Source organism: Dermacentor albipictus, chromosome 5, assembly GCF_038994185.2.
Source record: "Dermacentor albipictus isolate Rhodes 1998 colony chromosome 5, USDA_Dalb.pri_finalv2, whole genome shotgun sequence".
NCBI lineage: Eukaryota > Metazoa > Arthropoda > Arachnida > Ixodida > Ixodidae > Dermacentor > Dermacentor albipictus.
Genome location: NC_091825.1, coordinates 19849430 through 19862682, shown reverse-complemented (window position 1 = coordinate 19862682; position 13253 = coordinate 19849430). Strand labels below are relative to the sequence as shown.

At 52.4% G+C, this 13253-nt stretch overlaps 2 protein-coding genes across 2 annotated transcripts in view; one reads left to right on the top strand and one right to left on the bottom strand.

Moving 5' to 3' along the window:
* The window catches only part of LOC135914792 (decapping and exoribonuclease protein-like), a 295029-nt gene that overhangs the window by 256897 nt on the left and 24879 nt on the right, over positions 1-13253 (bottom strand). The window lies entirely within an intron of this gene.
* LOC139060022 (uncharacterized) lies at positions 1881-3006 on the top strand. The gene is made up of 2 exons (XM_070538702.1): positions 1881-2788; positions 2851-3006. The coding sequence occupies exons 1-2, from the start codon at positions 1976-1978 to the stop codon at positions 3004-3006; spliced, it is 969 nt and encodes a 322-aa protein (XP_070394803.1). The 5' UTR covers positions 1881-1975.

The window sequence follows — 13253 nt, the reverse complement described above, 5'->3', positions numbered from 1 at the left end:
ACAGTGCTGTGCTCTAACCGCTTTCGTGACGACGATTACTACCAGAGTTTATCAATAATGCGTGAATGAGTGAGAGTACGACTTGCTGCTAGCAGGCTTTCTAAACGCAGCGCGAAAAGGTCGGGGCAACGAACACATAAAGACGGGACGGGTGCGGGCGGACGGATGGTAACTGGTCTAGGAAGACCTTATGAATACACGAACTCATCCAAACCTGGATTTTGATTTACTGCTAGCTCCTTCGTGTTATCACGTTGAACGGAAGGTGCATGCTTATCTCACAGCCTTCACGCAGGTTTGGTCGCACACCGCCGTTAATTTTCTATTCGCACGTGTGTTGTGAAACAGCCTACACGCAGCTACCATAACCCAAGGCAAGTGTAAAATTTGCATGTGTTTGAAAGCCAGCGCGCGCCAGGACGCTGCGCTCCCCCTTCTCTCGCGCACAGAGAGAAACCGGCCGTCTCACGTAGCCGACGGAATTCGCCGCCTTTACGGCTCCTGTTACGAGTAGCGTGCGGATGGCGCGCTTGTGGAGGTCACTACACGTGCTGCAAGAGCCGGAAAACTTTTCCCGCATGTAAACCATCTGTGTAGATTGCCGACCACTTTGGGGCAGCGCACAAATGCCGACGATCGCATCCCCGCTTACGTTCCACGAGGAGGCATGTAGGAACATAATAGTGCAGTTGTTTGTGGAAATGAACTCACTGGATCGCTGAATGCAGCTTTGCAAAAAAACATACTCACCAAAGAACATTTCTAACATTAGGAGATGCTAACACTTCGCTTTTGTTCCCGTCGAAACCATGGTGCACTGCTTGCTTCCAGCATCTTTTGCTTCTTCGAGAGGGCGGTTCCCCGCAATCGGCTCGTACCTGTAGGGAGCAATGCCGAACTCGTCAGAGAAACGCAAGCTCTCGAAATTTACCGTGTCGGGCCCTTGGCCCTCTCTGCAGCGCGCACGGGGGAAGCCTTTGAATCGCGCGCCACAACGGCACTCGTCGCATGGAGCATGCGCATCGATCGCGGTAGCGTGAGAACTCGCGCGGGGACTGCCGGGAAGGCGGCTGCCCGATAAGAAGGCAGCGGTGACGGCACTCGTGGCTTTTTGCGGGGCGCGGGCTTGGGGAGGCGCTGGTGGGGCGTGGCCCGTCTAGGTTTCTTTTACCGAGCGTGCTGCAGAGCAGGGGGAAAAGCGTCTTTGCCTTGTGTCTGCATGAAAGAGTGTTGTTGTTCTTGTTGTTCGCTTTTGGGACTGTCTGCGCGCCTGGTTCGGTGCTTGCTTGCTTTCTGCGCTTTATGCATTCGGTTATCGCCCGAAAGATTGTGTTGGTTGATGGTTGGTAGCGGCCGTTCTTTCGTCGCTCCCTTTCGCTTGTATATTTTGTTGCCTCGCTGTTTTGCTGCTTGCCTCTTTGCTTTTGCTGCTTTTTGCTGCTTTGCTTCTTTGCTGCCTGTTTCCTTGCCTTGTTGTTTTCTGCTATTGGCCGCGAGGCTGTGGTAATTTTGAGTGTTACATTCTATCGTAAATTAAAGCGGTTTTTCTTCCTTGCGCCTTTGGTCCTTTGTCGTGCTGGTCGCGGCTCGCGGACCCCCTGAGCGAAGGCTGAGGGGCCTTCATCTGGCGCCCAACGTGGTTTTCTTCTTTCTCGTTGTTTTTCTGTTTGTTCTGGAGTACGCTTCCGCACCGCAGGGACCACGAGCACGGGAACGAGGGAACCGCCCCCATCTCGAGGCAGCTGGAACTCGCCCCCTAGGCCTACTTGTTTCGCTCCGACATCGGGTCCCACAGCTCCTGCATCTGTACCCAACCCCTCTGACCGGCGTAAGCTCACTGAACGTTTATTCGACCTCCCGCTTTCCTTGCGCCCCGCTATTCCGCGCCATCCTGCTTCCGCAGAACCGCTTGACCATTCCGTCGGACCGTTTGCCCGCCCAATTTGAACACCAAAGATGCACCGCCGGCATTTTAATGCACCTACGTTCGGGTAAAGTCAAGAAGAGCGCGGTTGAAAATCATCCTCGCAAACCCATTACTACAATGCCTGATAAGAAGGACCAGGGTGCGCCCGCACAAGATATGTGCAACATTATTGCCCAGCTGACCGCGCTGCTCGAGCATCAGCCAAACATAACTCCAGCAGCCAGTTTCCATTTGCAGCTCGCTGTGCCTACATATGAAGGGCACACAGATACGAAATCGGTGGCGGACTTCCTTCAGGAAATGGAAGATTACCGCAATGCGCAAGCCATTACGGATGACGTTCTTCTTCAGCGCGTTTTGCCCGTCGCCCTGACTGGGTCCGCCGCCCGCTGGCGTCGTCGCCAGTCATTCCAAAGTTGGGCGCACTTTGAGCAGCTACTGCGAGCAGAATTCCTCCCCCCCGACTACGTTGTCCGCATGAAAGACGAGCTTCGCGCCCGTAGTCAGGCGGAGGAGGAAAGCCTCCTAGAATACATACGGTCCTTTCAGGAGCCTTACGAGCGCGTAGATCCTTCAGCACCCGAAACGGAAAGAGTCACCCGGGCAATCCGGCAAGCTCACCCACGCTTCCAGGCTTATCTAAGGGGCCGCACCTTCTCTTCGCTTGACGATCTCGCTAAAGCGGCGTCCGATATTCAGGCGGCGATGTTGGCAGAGCTAACTTACCAGCCTCCACCCCCGCCTCAAGCCTCCCTCGAGCCGTCTTGCGCGTGGCACGGTTCTCAGATTGCAAGCCCGGGGAATATGGTACCGCCTCCAAGGGCGCTGGACCCATTCACTCACCGCACCTTTGCCACCCAGGTACCTTTCCGGCCTCCGGTCGCGGAACCTGCCACAACGTTGCGAGGCACTCGGGGCCGCAGCAGGCCTGTAGTGGCTGCCGCCCAATCAGGCGCAGCAGATACACGCAGGAGCATTCCAGTCTGCTTCCAGTGTGGAGGCCGAGGCCACTACAGGAGCCAGTGCCCGAGCCCCCTGGCTCCCGCCAGCAGGGAAACGACGAGGGCCGGCGGTGGTGAGCAGCTCCCAGTCGCCGGCCAACGACCTACCGCGCCCCGACGTCCCCTCGGCACATGCAGACTACGCGGCCGTCAAGCACCAAGCGGGGGCAGGCGTTTCCAAGACTACGAAAAGCCGGGTGTTTTGGTCGTCTCACCATCCTGCTGCCACGGCGTTGAGCCGCGGACAACCTCGGCAGCGGGGAGGGGGAACGAAACGGCTCCTCACACTCGAATCACCACCGGCATCAACGGTAGTAGGTGTACCGGAAAGGTGTCGCCCCCCCAGATCGAAGGCCCAGGATCTTGGACAAATGGTGAGGGCTTTGCCGTCCACGTTCAGTCTTCTTGACGCCCAGATTGAGAAAACACCATTGGTGGTGGTCAGAATGGCCGGAATAGAAGTACCTGCTATTTTAGACACCGGCTCTGCTGTTTCCGTTTTCGGCGATCATGTCAAAAGCGCCTGCGAGACGAAACGTCTACAGTTACGAAGTGTAAACACGACCCTTCGCATGGCATCCGCTCACGTTGCGTCCGCTACGTCAGCAGCCCGGTTAACGGTTACCATGAATGATAAATGATACACCTCATATAGCCTACACAGCTGCTAGACCACCCATTGCAGACATTGAAATCAATGAACAAGGCGTTTTAAATCTTCTCCTGAATATTGATGTTAAGAAGAGCCCTGGTCCTGACGGCATTCCAAATGAATTTTTACGTAGATATGCAGAATGGAACTCTAAATACCTAACTAAAATTTTTCAGTCCTCTGTTGATAGTGGTTGCTTCCCGGTAGCATGGAAACGCGCAAAAATCATACCTATACACAAAAGTGGCAGTACAGCAGAAGTGGCAAATTACAGACCAATTTCTATTACAAGCGCGTGTTCTAAGCTCCTTGAGCATATTGTTAATAAACAATTAGTTTCTTACTTGGACCAATACAACTTGTTTTTTCCTGGACAGCACGGTTTCCGAAAACGGCTTTCAACAACTACCCAACTCATTGAAATTGTACATGACCTCTCTGAAACGTTAAACTCCCGTGGTCAAACAGACATAATCTTCCTCGACTTTGTGAAAGCATTCGACAAAGTGTCCCATCCGAAGTTAATCATAAAAATTGATTCTGTATTTCAGAGCCCCGCAATCACTCAGTGGTTTTCATCTTACCTTTCTTCTAGAGAACAATACGTTGAATTCGGGGGCTGCACATCACGCCCTTCCTGTGTTGTGTCCGGAGTTCCGCAAGGAAGTGTCCTAGGTCCTCTTTTATTTCTGATCTTTATAAATGACTTGCCCAGTAATATTAGTGTCCCTGTCAGACTGTTTGCTGACGATTGTGTGATGTATAATAAAATTCGGGATAGTAATGATCAGGCCAATTTACAGTCTAGTTTGCAAATAATTAAAAAATGGTGTGACGACTGGCAGATGGAACTAAACGCAGCTAAGTCTGTTGTTATGTCCATAACAAGAAAGAAAAAAATTTTGCGTTACCCTTACAATATAAATAGTATAACTATTAGCAGAGTCGATAAACATAAGTATCTAGGAGTAACGTTCACTTCTGACCTCAGATGGAATCAACACATTGACGCTGTATGTGGTAAGGCCAGCAAAGCGCTCTGGAGCCTAAGACGGAATATAAGTGCGTCGACACCTGAGGTCAAAATTTTAGCCTATAAATCGTTAATACGTCCTATCTTGGAGTATGCTAAAGCTGTATGGGATCCCTACACTAAATCCAACCAACAAAAGATTGACAGAATCCAGAGGTTAGCCTCAAGGTTCATATTTAACAAGTATCGCTACTGCCAATCCCCCACTGAACTTTGTAAGCTTGCCGACTTACCTCCGCTAGACTTACGTACCAAGTATGAGCGACTGAAACTAATCTACCTTATCATTAATGGTCACTTGCTTGTCGACAAACACAACTTCTTCAAAATCTCGACAAATGAAACATCCAGACATCGTCATAGCCAGTACATCACACCCCCTCAGGTCAGAAATGACTGTTTTAAGTACAGTTTTGTCCCGAGAGGCATTACGGAATGGAATGCGCTTCCCGACTCTGTCATGTCGGCCTCATGCATTGAGGAGTTTTTGCAATGTGTACATGTTATTCTTTTCGCCGCTAACTAATATGTAACTTTGTCAAAGGTGTATCTGTTCATTTCGTTTCTTATTTTGGGGGGGAAGTTTGTAAGGTGCATAAAATCCAAACCGATTCGCGTCCCTGCTGAAATGTCTGCTGCTGTTCATTTACTTGCTTTTGTTGTCATACTGTATCCTTGTATGTGTTTGTATTTTCCACTCCTGTAAAGGCCCTTCATGGGCTGACAGTATTATTAAATAAATAAATAAATAAATAAATAAAAAATTCCGGCAACGCTTCCTACACCTTCCAGGACTTTCTTGTCTGGTGATTTTGGGCCGTAACTTCGTAGCCAAAGCAGGAATCGTTCTCGATCTCTCTAAAGGCACCTACCAGTACGGCATGCATGCACATCCACTCCAGTTCATGACTAAGCCAAGAGACCCAAAGTCAAATCAGTTTACCGCCAATATCTCTGCGGTCTCCGAGACTGGTAGTGGTATCCTCACTGTTCTGAAGTCTTTCACAGGATCTCCGGCGGAGAAGACCAAAATCGAGACAGCACTTAAACCATTTGCCGAAATGTTCACGGAAGCTCCTGGCAGCGTTAAAGTGCCGACTCATAGGATAGACACCGGATGCGCCCGCCCAATTCGTTTCAACCCGCGGCCCCTGAGCATCCACAAGCGAGCACTTCTTGATAGTGCGCTAGACGAAATGATCGCTACCGGTGCAGTAAGACCGTCTAAGAGCCCTTGGGCGTTCCCGGTTGTACTAGCACCTAAGAAAGATGGCACGGCGCGGTTGTGTGTCGACTACCGTCGGTTGAACGCTGTCACAGTTCGAGACTCGTACCCCTTCCCATCAATCGATTCAGTGATGTATTCACTTGGGTCCGCTAAGTTCTTTACTACTTTAGACTGCAGCAGGGGCTCCCTGCAAATTCCGATCGCCCCCTGTGATATTGCAAAGACTGCATTCACTTGCCATCGGGGACTGTTCGAATTCGTCCGATTGCCTTTTGGTTTGTGCAATTCACCGGCAACCTTTCAGCGTGTAATAGATATTGTGCTTCAAGACGCCAAATTCAATTATGCGATGGCTTACATGGATGACGTGGTAGTGTTCTCGAATACCCTGGAGGAGCATCTCCTGCACCTAACCACCGTTTTACAACGAATGCAGGCCGCAGGCATCACCATTAACCCCCGGAAGGTTCAACTGGTTTCGACCAGAATAAACCTCCTAGGTTTCATTGTCGAGCAAGGCACATTCCGGCCTGACGAGGAGAAACTCCGGGCCATACTGCAGCTTCCACCACCAACAGACGTCAAGAGCCTGCAGCGGTATTTGGGCATGGTGGGCTTCTACCGCCACTTTATCCCCAACTGCGCTGACCTGGCAAGACCTCTCCACCAGCTCCTACGGAAAGGTGCCAGTTGGCAGTGGACTGACGTGGAGCAGGGATCATTTCGGGCTCTGTCGTCGGCTATCGCCGATACCGCACGTCTGCTGCTTCCCGACCTCAACCTGCCATTCACCGTGCAGACCGATGCAAGTGAGTATGGCATCGGCGCAGTCTTGCTTCAGAAGCACCAAGGAAAGCTTCACCCTCTGGCTTTTGCAAGTCGCACTCTCACAGGAGCAGAGCGGAACTATACCGTAACAGAGAAAGAGTGCCTAGCAATTGTATTTGCACTAAAGAAATTTGACATGTATCTGGATGGGGCTGACTTTACTATTCAGACTGACCACCAGGCCCTGACGTGGCTGTCAAAGCTACAAAACCCAGCCGGCCGTTTAGCCCGTTGGGCCCTCTCTCTTCAGAAGTATAATTACAGAGTAGAATACAGGAAAGGCACCTTCAACAAGGTAGCTGACGCCCTGTCCCGAGCACCACTCTCCGGGGATGGCGAGCCGGCACCCGAAGTCCTGGCTGTGGCAGTGCCTGTGGACGCCTGGGGGACACTGATCTCCCGCCAGCAGCAACTCGACGCCCAGCTATGCGACGACCAGTGCAACTTGATACGCAAGGGACTGGACGGCGCCAACCCTGCCGGTAGCGGCAACTACGACTGCTACATGCAAGCAGACGATGGCCTGCTCTTGCGGTATATACCTGCTGCCGATACGGATTGCGGTGAGTCCCCATTCCGCGTCGTTGTGCCTAGGAAGCTGCGCACGCCTTTTCTAGAGTACTTTCATGACACCCGGCTCGCCGGTCATAGCGACGGCAAGAAAACATTCGAAAAGTTGTGTCGCGTCGCGACATGGCCGCACATGAGAAAGGATGTCTTCAGATACGTTCGCACATGTCCTACCTGCCAGACCGTGAAACCGAGGGGAGGGAAGCCACCGGGCTTCATGCAACCAGTTGAGAGTCGATACCCATGGGAAATTGTGGCATGTGATGTTATGGGCCCATACCCCAGGTCAGCTAAAGGGAATCGATACTTGTTAGTGGTTACTGACCATTTCTCCAAATGGGTAGAGCTGTACCCGCTACGCAAGCTGGATTCTAAGATAATCTGGGATAGGTTGTTGGAAGCATTCACCCGTTTCGGTTTCCCAGCGCAGCTTATCACGGACAATGGCACGTATTTCACAGGCAGGATATTCGTGGACACCTGCAAAGCTCTTGGCGTGCAGCACAAAAGGACGACACCATACCACCCTCAAGCCAACATCACGGAGCGTGTCAACAGAAACCTTAAGACAATGCTGGTGGCTTTCACCGAGCGGCACAAGGACTGGGACGTTCGTATCCAGGAGATGGCTTTCGCCACAAGGACCACAGTAAACCGGTCGACAGGGTTTACGCCAGCGGCTATTCTTCTCGGTCGCGAGCTCCGTTTTCCTATTGAGCATGCATTAACCAACGGCTCTGAATTGCCAACTTGCAATTACTCCACGTTCACACAAAATCTTTCCAGCCGCCTGGCCCACACTCTGAAGGAGGCCAGGGAAAACTTGGACCTTGCCCGCCTGGAACATGGCAACCAATACAACAAAGGCAGGCGGCCCCTGGAGTTCGCGGTCGGCGACGAAGTGCTCCGCCGAACGCACCCACTCAGCGATGCTGCAAAAGGGTTTGCTGCTTCCCTCTCGCCTAGATGGGATGGCCCTTACGTGATCACGAAACGTATTTCTAGCTTGGTGTACCTACTGCGGGAAAAACATGGCAGCAGAGTAGTAGGGCCCGTCAGCTTGCACGACCTCAAAGCGTACTACGAGCGCCCATCAGACAGCTAACCGTGCTTCCGTCATTATACGAGTCCAGCAGTTAACGCGGCTGTGTCCTACATCCGGTATCTGTTAATCGCGACGTTTTTCCATATGCTGTCCTTGTAGATATCCTCGCCTTACGCAGAATGCCACGCTACCACTCCAACGGGTGTCACCAGCCTGGCTGCCACGGCGGCCCATCGCAACATCACCTACGTCGTCGGTCTCTCACCCAGGCGACCGATGTGCGCTAGCGTCGGTTGGGCGAAAAGTGCGTTGTCTCAGAAAGAGCGCACGCCTTGAGCGCGTGCCAATTGGAGCCGTCACGTGCAGCTCCGAACGACGCCAGACAGCATTCCAGCCCATCGCGTGCCAACTGCCCCGAACATTTTGCTTCGCAACAGCCGTGATATACTCGACTAGGACGATGCATGGTGCTGTTGGACATAGCGTTGGACATAGCGTTGGACATAGTGTTGTTGCAAAGTGTTGTTGCAAAGTGTTGTTGCAAAGTGTTGTTGCAAAGTGTTGTTGCAAAGTGTTGTTGCAAAGTGTTGTTGCAAAGTGTTGTTGCAAAGTGTTGTTGCAAAGTGTTGTTGCATAGTGTTGTTGCAAAGTGTTGTTGCAAAGTGTTGTTGCATAGTGTAGTTGTATAGTGTAGTTGTATAGTGTAGTTGCATAGTGCTGTTGGACACCCAGGTGGGTGTCCGGTCTTGTACGGGGGGGAGTGTCGGGCCCTTGGCCCTCTCTGCAGCGCGCACGGGGGAAGCCTTTGAATCGCGCGCCACAACGGCACTCGTCGCATGGAGCATGCGCATCGATCGCGGTAGCGTGAGAACTCGCGCGGGGACTGCCGGGAAGGCGGCTGCCCGATAAGAGGGCAGTGGAGACGGCACTCGTGGCTTTTTGCGGAGCGCGGGCTTGGGGAGGCGCTGGTGGGGCGTGGCCCGTCTAGGTTTCTTTTACCGAGCGTGCTGCAGAGCAGGGGGAAAAGCGTCTTTGCATTGTGTCTGCATGAAAGAGTGTTGTTGTTCTTGTTGTTCGCTTTTGGGACTGTCTGCGCGCCTGGTTCGGTGCTTGCTTGCTTTCTGCGCTTTATGCATTCGGTTATCGCCCGAAAGATTGTGTTGGTTGATGGTTAGTAGCGGCCGTTCTTTCGTCGCTCCCTTTCGCTTGTATATTTTGTTGCCTCGCTGTTTTGCTGCTTGCCTCTTTGCTTTTGCTGCTTTTTGCTGCTTTGCTTCTTTGCTGCCTGTTTCCTTGCCTTGTTGTTTTCTGCTATTGGCCGCGAGGCTGTGTTAATTTTGAGTGTTACATTCTATCGTAAATTAAAGCGGTTTTTGTTCCTTGCGCCTTTGGTCCTTTGTCGTGCTGGTCGCGGCTCGCGGACCCCCTGAGCGAAGGCTGAGGGGCCTTCAACCGTTACCGTCTCAGCAAAACAACAGCGCCAAACCACCTTGAACCGTGCTTCATGTGTAGCGGCAGCGGTCGGTCCGGACGAACACCATTGTTGGCACCACGAGGCGCCCGACCAATCACAGGCGCAAATGAGGTGGGCGAGCCGCCCCGAGTCTGCTGCTGCACTTTTCGTCGAAATAAAATATGTTTTCGCTTTCTTTCGCTCAATTTCGATGCGATATTCGAATTCCGAGGGTTGAAAACCATTACGTACAGCTATTCACTCATTTTTTCTGGAACACCCTTCAGCTTCCCTTTAAAGAGGCACGAGCGGATGGTCAGATTTCGCAGGAAATTTCGCTGTCTCAGTCTTGGACATTGACACACTCACAAACGTGCTGGATGCGGCACAGCACTCTAAGTGCGTGAATAGAATTTCTTGTGTCAAAATAGCTTGACGAATTTCAAAAGAGGCGTTTATAATGTGGGAAAGGAATCTAGTCAGCCGAATTAGTTTCCAGGCCGCAGAGAGAGCTGTCGAAAGCATAAACGCGGTCATTTCTGCCCATTAGCAGTCACAAGAACACGTCAAAATAGTCATTCGACAACGGGGTGGACTGAATTTGGAGAAAGTTAGCCCTACAGAGGCGGGCAAGGCTATTGTAGAGGCGGCAGGCCTCAGTATTGAGCAGATTAAGGAAGATTTTATCTGGCCTAACTTTATTCAATATTTCTTGGTGGCTAGTACGCCAGAATAGAGCAATGCTGAACGACATGTGAGACTCAGGTCAATAAGAGTGGCGGACAAGCATTTTGAAGCCAGTTCGTACGAGACGGCCTCACACACTACGTGTAAAGGGGTAATTCGCAATGTGGACATTATGGATGGCCTGGCGACACTCGAGCGGATAATCGTTAACGATCGTAATCTGCTGGCTATGGCGGTCAAAAGATTCAAGAATATCTTATATATATAAGAATACAGGGTCAGTTATCATTGTTTTCGACGGGTTAAAAGTGCCCAATTTTGTCAGATGTGGGCCAACCCTGATCCGGTGTTTCCTGTATCGAAAGCAGTTGGATGTATGTTGCGTGTGGCAAGCTTGGACATCGGGCGGATGTCTGTCCGGCGCCCGATTGTTTTGAATGCCGAGGATGCGGGGCTCGGAACCCTGAAGAGGACCACAACTGTGTGCCTTGTTGCAAGCGTTTTGGCGGCCGACACCTGACCGCGGATAAGCAATGCACACAACGGTACCAGCTTCCCTACGTCGTGCGTGTTCGACGACAGCAGAGAGCCAGGGTGGCGCTAACGGCGGAACAGGAGGCAGCCGAGATGGTGCAGCTGGTGAGCGCCCACCAACACTCTGAGGGACGCTCGCGCTCTAGGAGCCGCTCCAGGTTGAGGCAGCGGCCATCGTCTGGGACTCCGACGACCAGGAGCCGATCCCTTTCTAGGGAGGCGCGGGTGCGCTTTCCTGCAGTTGGTGGAGGTGGCGGTGCAAAGCCAGACCACCTGGGCTAAAAGGTCAAGGGCGGCATCAGCGCCGGCCGAACGCGCGAGGAGCGCCAGGAGCATGTGGATGGTAATAGGAATAGGGATAGGATTGCGCAATTGGAGAGAGAGAGAATCATAGCTTAAAAGCAGCCATTGACGGCCTAATCAAAGAGATGGCTGAATTTAGGAACCGCTTACCTTCCGGTAACAGCGGTAGCTTATAGAATAGGCTAGCAAGCATGATGACTCGGTTGAGGTACCGAGGTCTGTTGAGGTCGCAGAAGAGAGCATGGCTGACGAGGAGACGCCTGCTCCGAAAAAAGGGCCTATCCTCGATGGTGTGGATTCACGGCACAGTCGGTTCCGAGCTTAAAGCAATAATGGCGACATTGCAAGAAAGTGTAAATCAGATCATTAGTAGACTGGAGCAGATAGAATAGCGGGAAAATATCACGGATCAGAGATGAGGCAAAGTTGAAATATCTGCGATCCGTCGCTCTCGAACAACTTCACAATGCACCAACGGCGGGACACCTTGAAGTTTTGCGCACATACGACCGCGTACGACGCCGGTTCTTCATGTGGGGTCTCTACCGCTCTGTGCATCGTTATGTCGCAACTTGCGAATTGTCAGCGCCGGAAGTAAAAATTGGAGGACGCTTAAGCTTCGCCTTCAAGAGTGGAACGCGACAGCGTTCCCGTCGACCCGCCAAGGGGTGTAAGACAATGGGCTACAGGGCAGCCATCACTTACGAGGCGCCCCGCATCGGACGCGGTGAGCGTCGAGCCATACGGTCGAGCAACGCGGCGTTCGGCGCAGCAACGAAACGTGCGCCTGAGCAAGCGGAACGAACCGAAGAACTCGATATCTCGGAGGGGGAAATGCACGCCAGCCAAACGTCGTGATCGGCACGGGCAGAGAGATAGACAGATTGTGATCTAAAGAAAGGAAGGACGCTTGATTCTGCGGAGGGAGCAAGGCGAAGCGTTGTCAGGGGAGAGAGAGTCCGGGCAACGACCCCCCTCGCACCGGTCCTTCCACAGCTCCAGTGTGCGCGTGGCGCGCTATCTGTCGAGGCAGCGCCCTACATAGAGAGGAGGGGTCTTCTGTGTTTGCCGCAAGATGGCTCTGCGTGTGCGGAAAGCGCAGAAGAAATGCAGCAAAAACGCACTTCGCTACTCGTGTAATTGCGGCTTCTGTAATTTACATGTTCATAATTACCGATATACACTGCAGTATAACTTTCCACGGCTCGTTTCGAAGGCAACACCGCATTCACTAGAGGCGCGTTTGTACCGCTTGGAAGCGTCAAACTCGTGGCTGAGTGGTAGCGCCTCCGTCTCGCACTCCGGAGACCCTGGTTCGATTCCCACCCAGCCCATCTTGGAAGTTGCTTTTTATTTATGAAGTGCCTGCCGTGATTTATCGCTCACGGTCAACGCCGCGGACGCCGACGCCGACGACACCGGCTTTTCTGCGACACGAGCTCCTTAACGCTATCGCGTTAAAACCCCTCAATCTCCCAAAGTAACGCCATTCGCTTCCCTCCTCCTCCGCTCGGCGCGGCCTCGACGGTGGCGCCGCCGGTGGTGGGCCTGCCGTAGCAGACGACGGCTAGCACGCTACGGGAGGAAATCCGCAGAAATGTTCGTTCGAGCCCTGCGGAGCAGTTTTTTCAATCGAGATCTTTCTTCGTCAGTCGGTAACTGGCCTTTACAATTTCGTCTTGGAATTGCGGAAGAAATAGATAAAATGACCCTTATTCAAGGCGTATTTAAGGCGTAAAGCGCGCGACGTGGAGAGTTCGTGTTGCTGAAACACGACGCAAGCACGCGGTGTACTCAAACACGCGCGTAATTACCAAAGTTTCAGGTGTTGACAGCGTGTGACAGCGTGACAGGTTTCGTTGGTTCATTCACGTACCTGCAGGACACTTTTGTTCGGTTGGCGCGTGAGAGATTCCGGCTGTGTGCGGTCACAATGCCTGGCAACAGGGCCGTCCTTTTTTTTAATTGCGGTGTGCTTTCGTAATCGTGAAG

Coding starts and splice junctions, on each gene's coding strand:
- LOC139060022 (XM_070538702.1), top strand. CDS start 1,976: ATGCACCTACGTTCGGGTAAAGTCAAGAAGAGCGCGGTTGAAAATCAT. Junction 2,789..2,850: donor ACCGCACCTTTGCCACCCAG/GTACCTTTCCGG, acceptor TCGGGGCCGCAG/CAGGCCTGTAGTGGCTGCCG.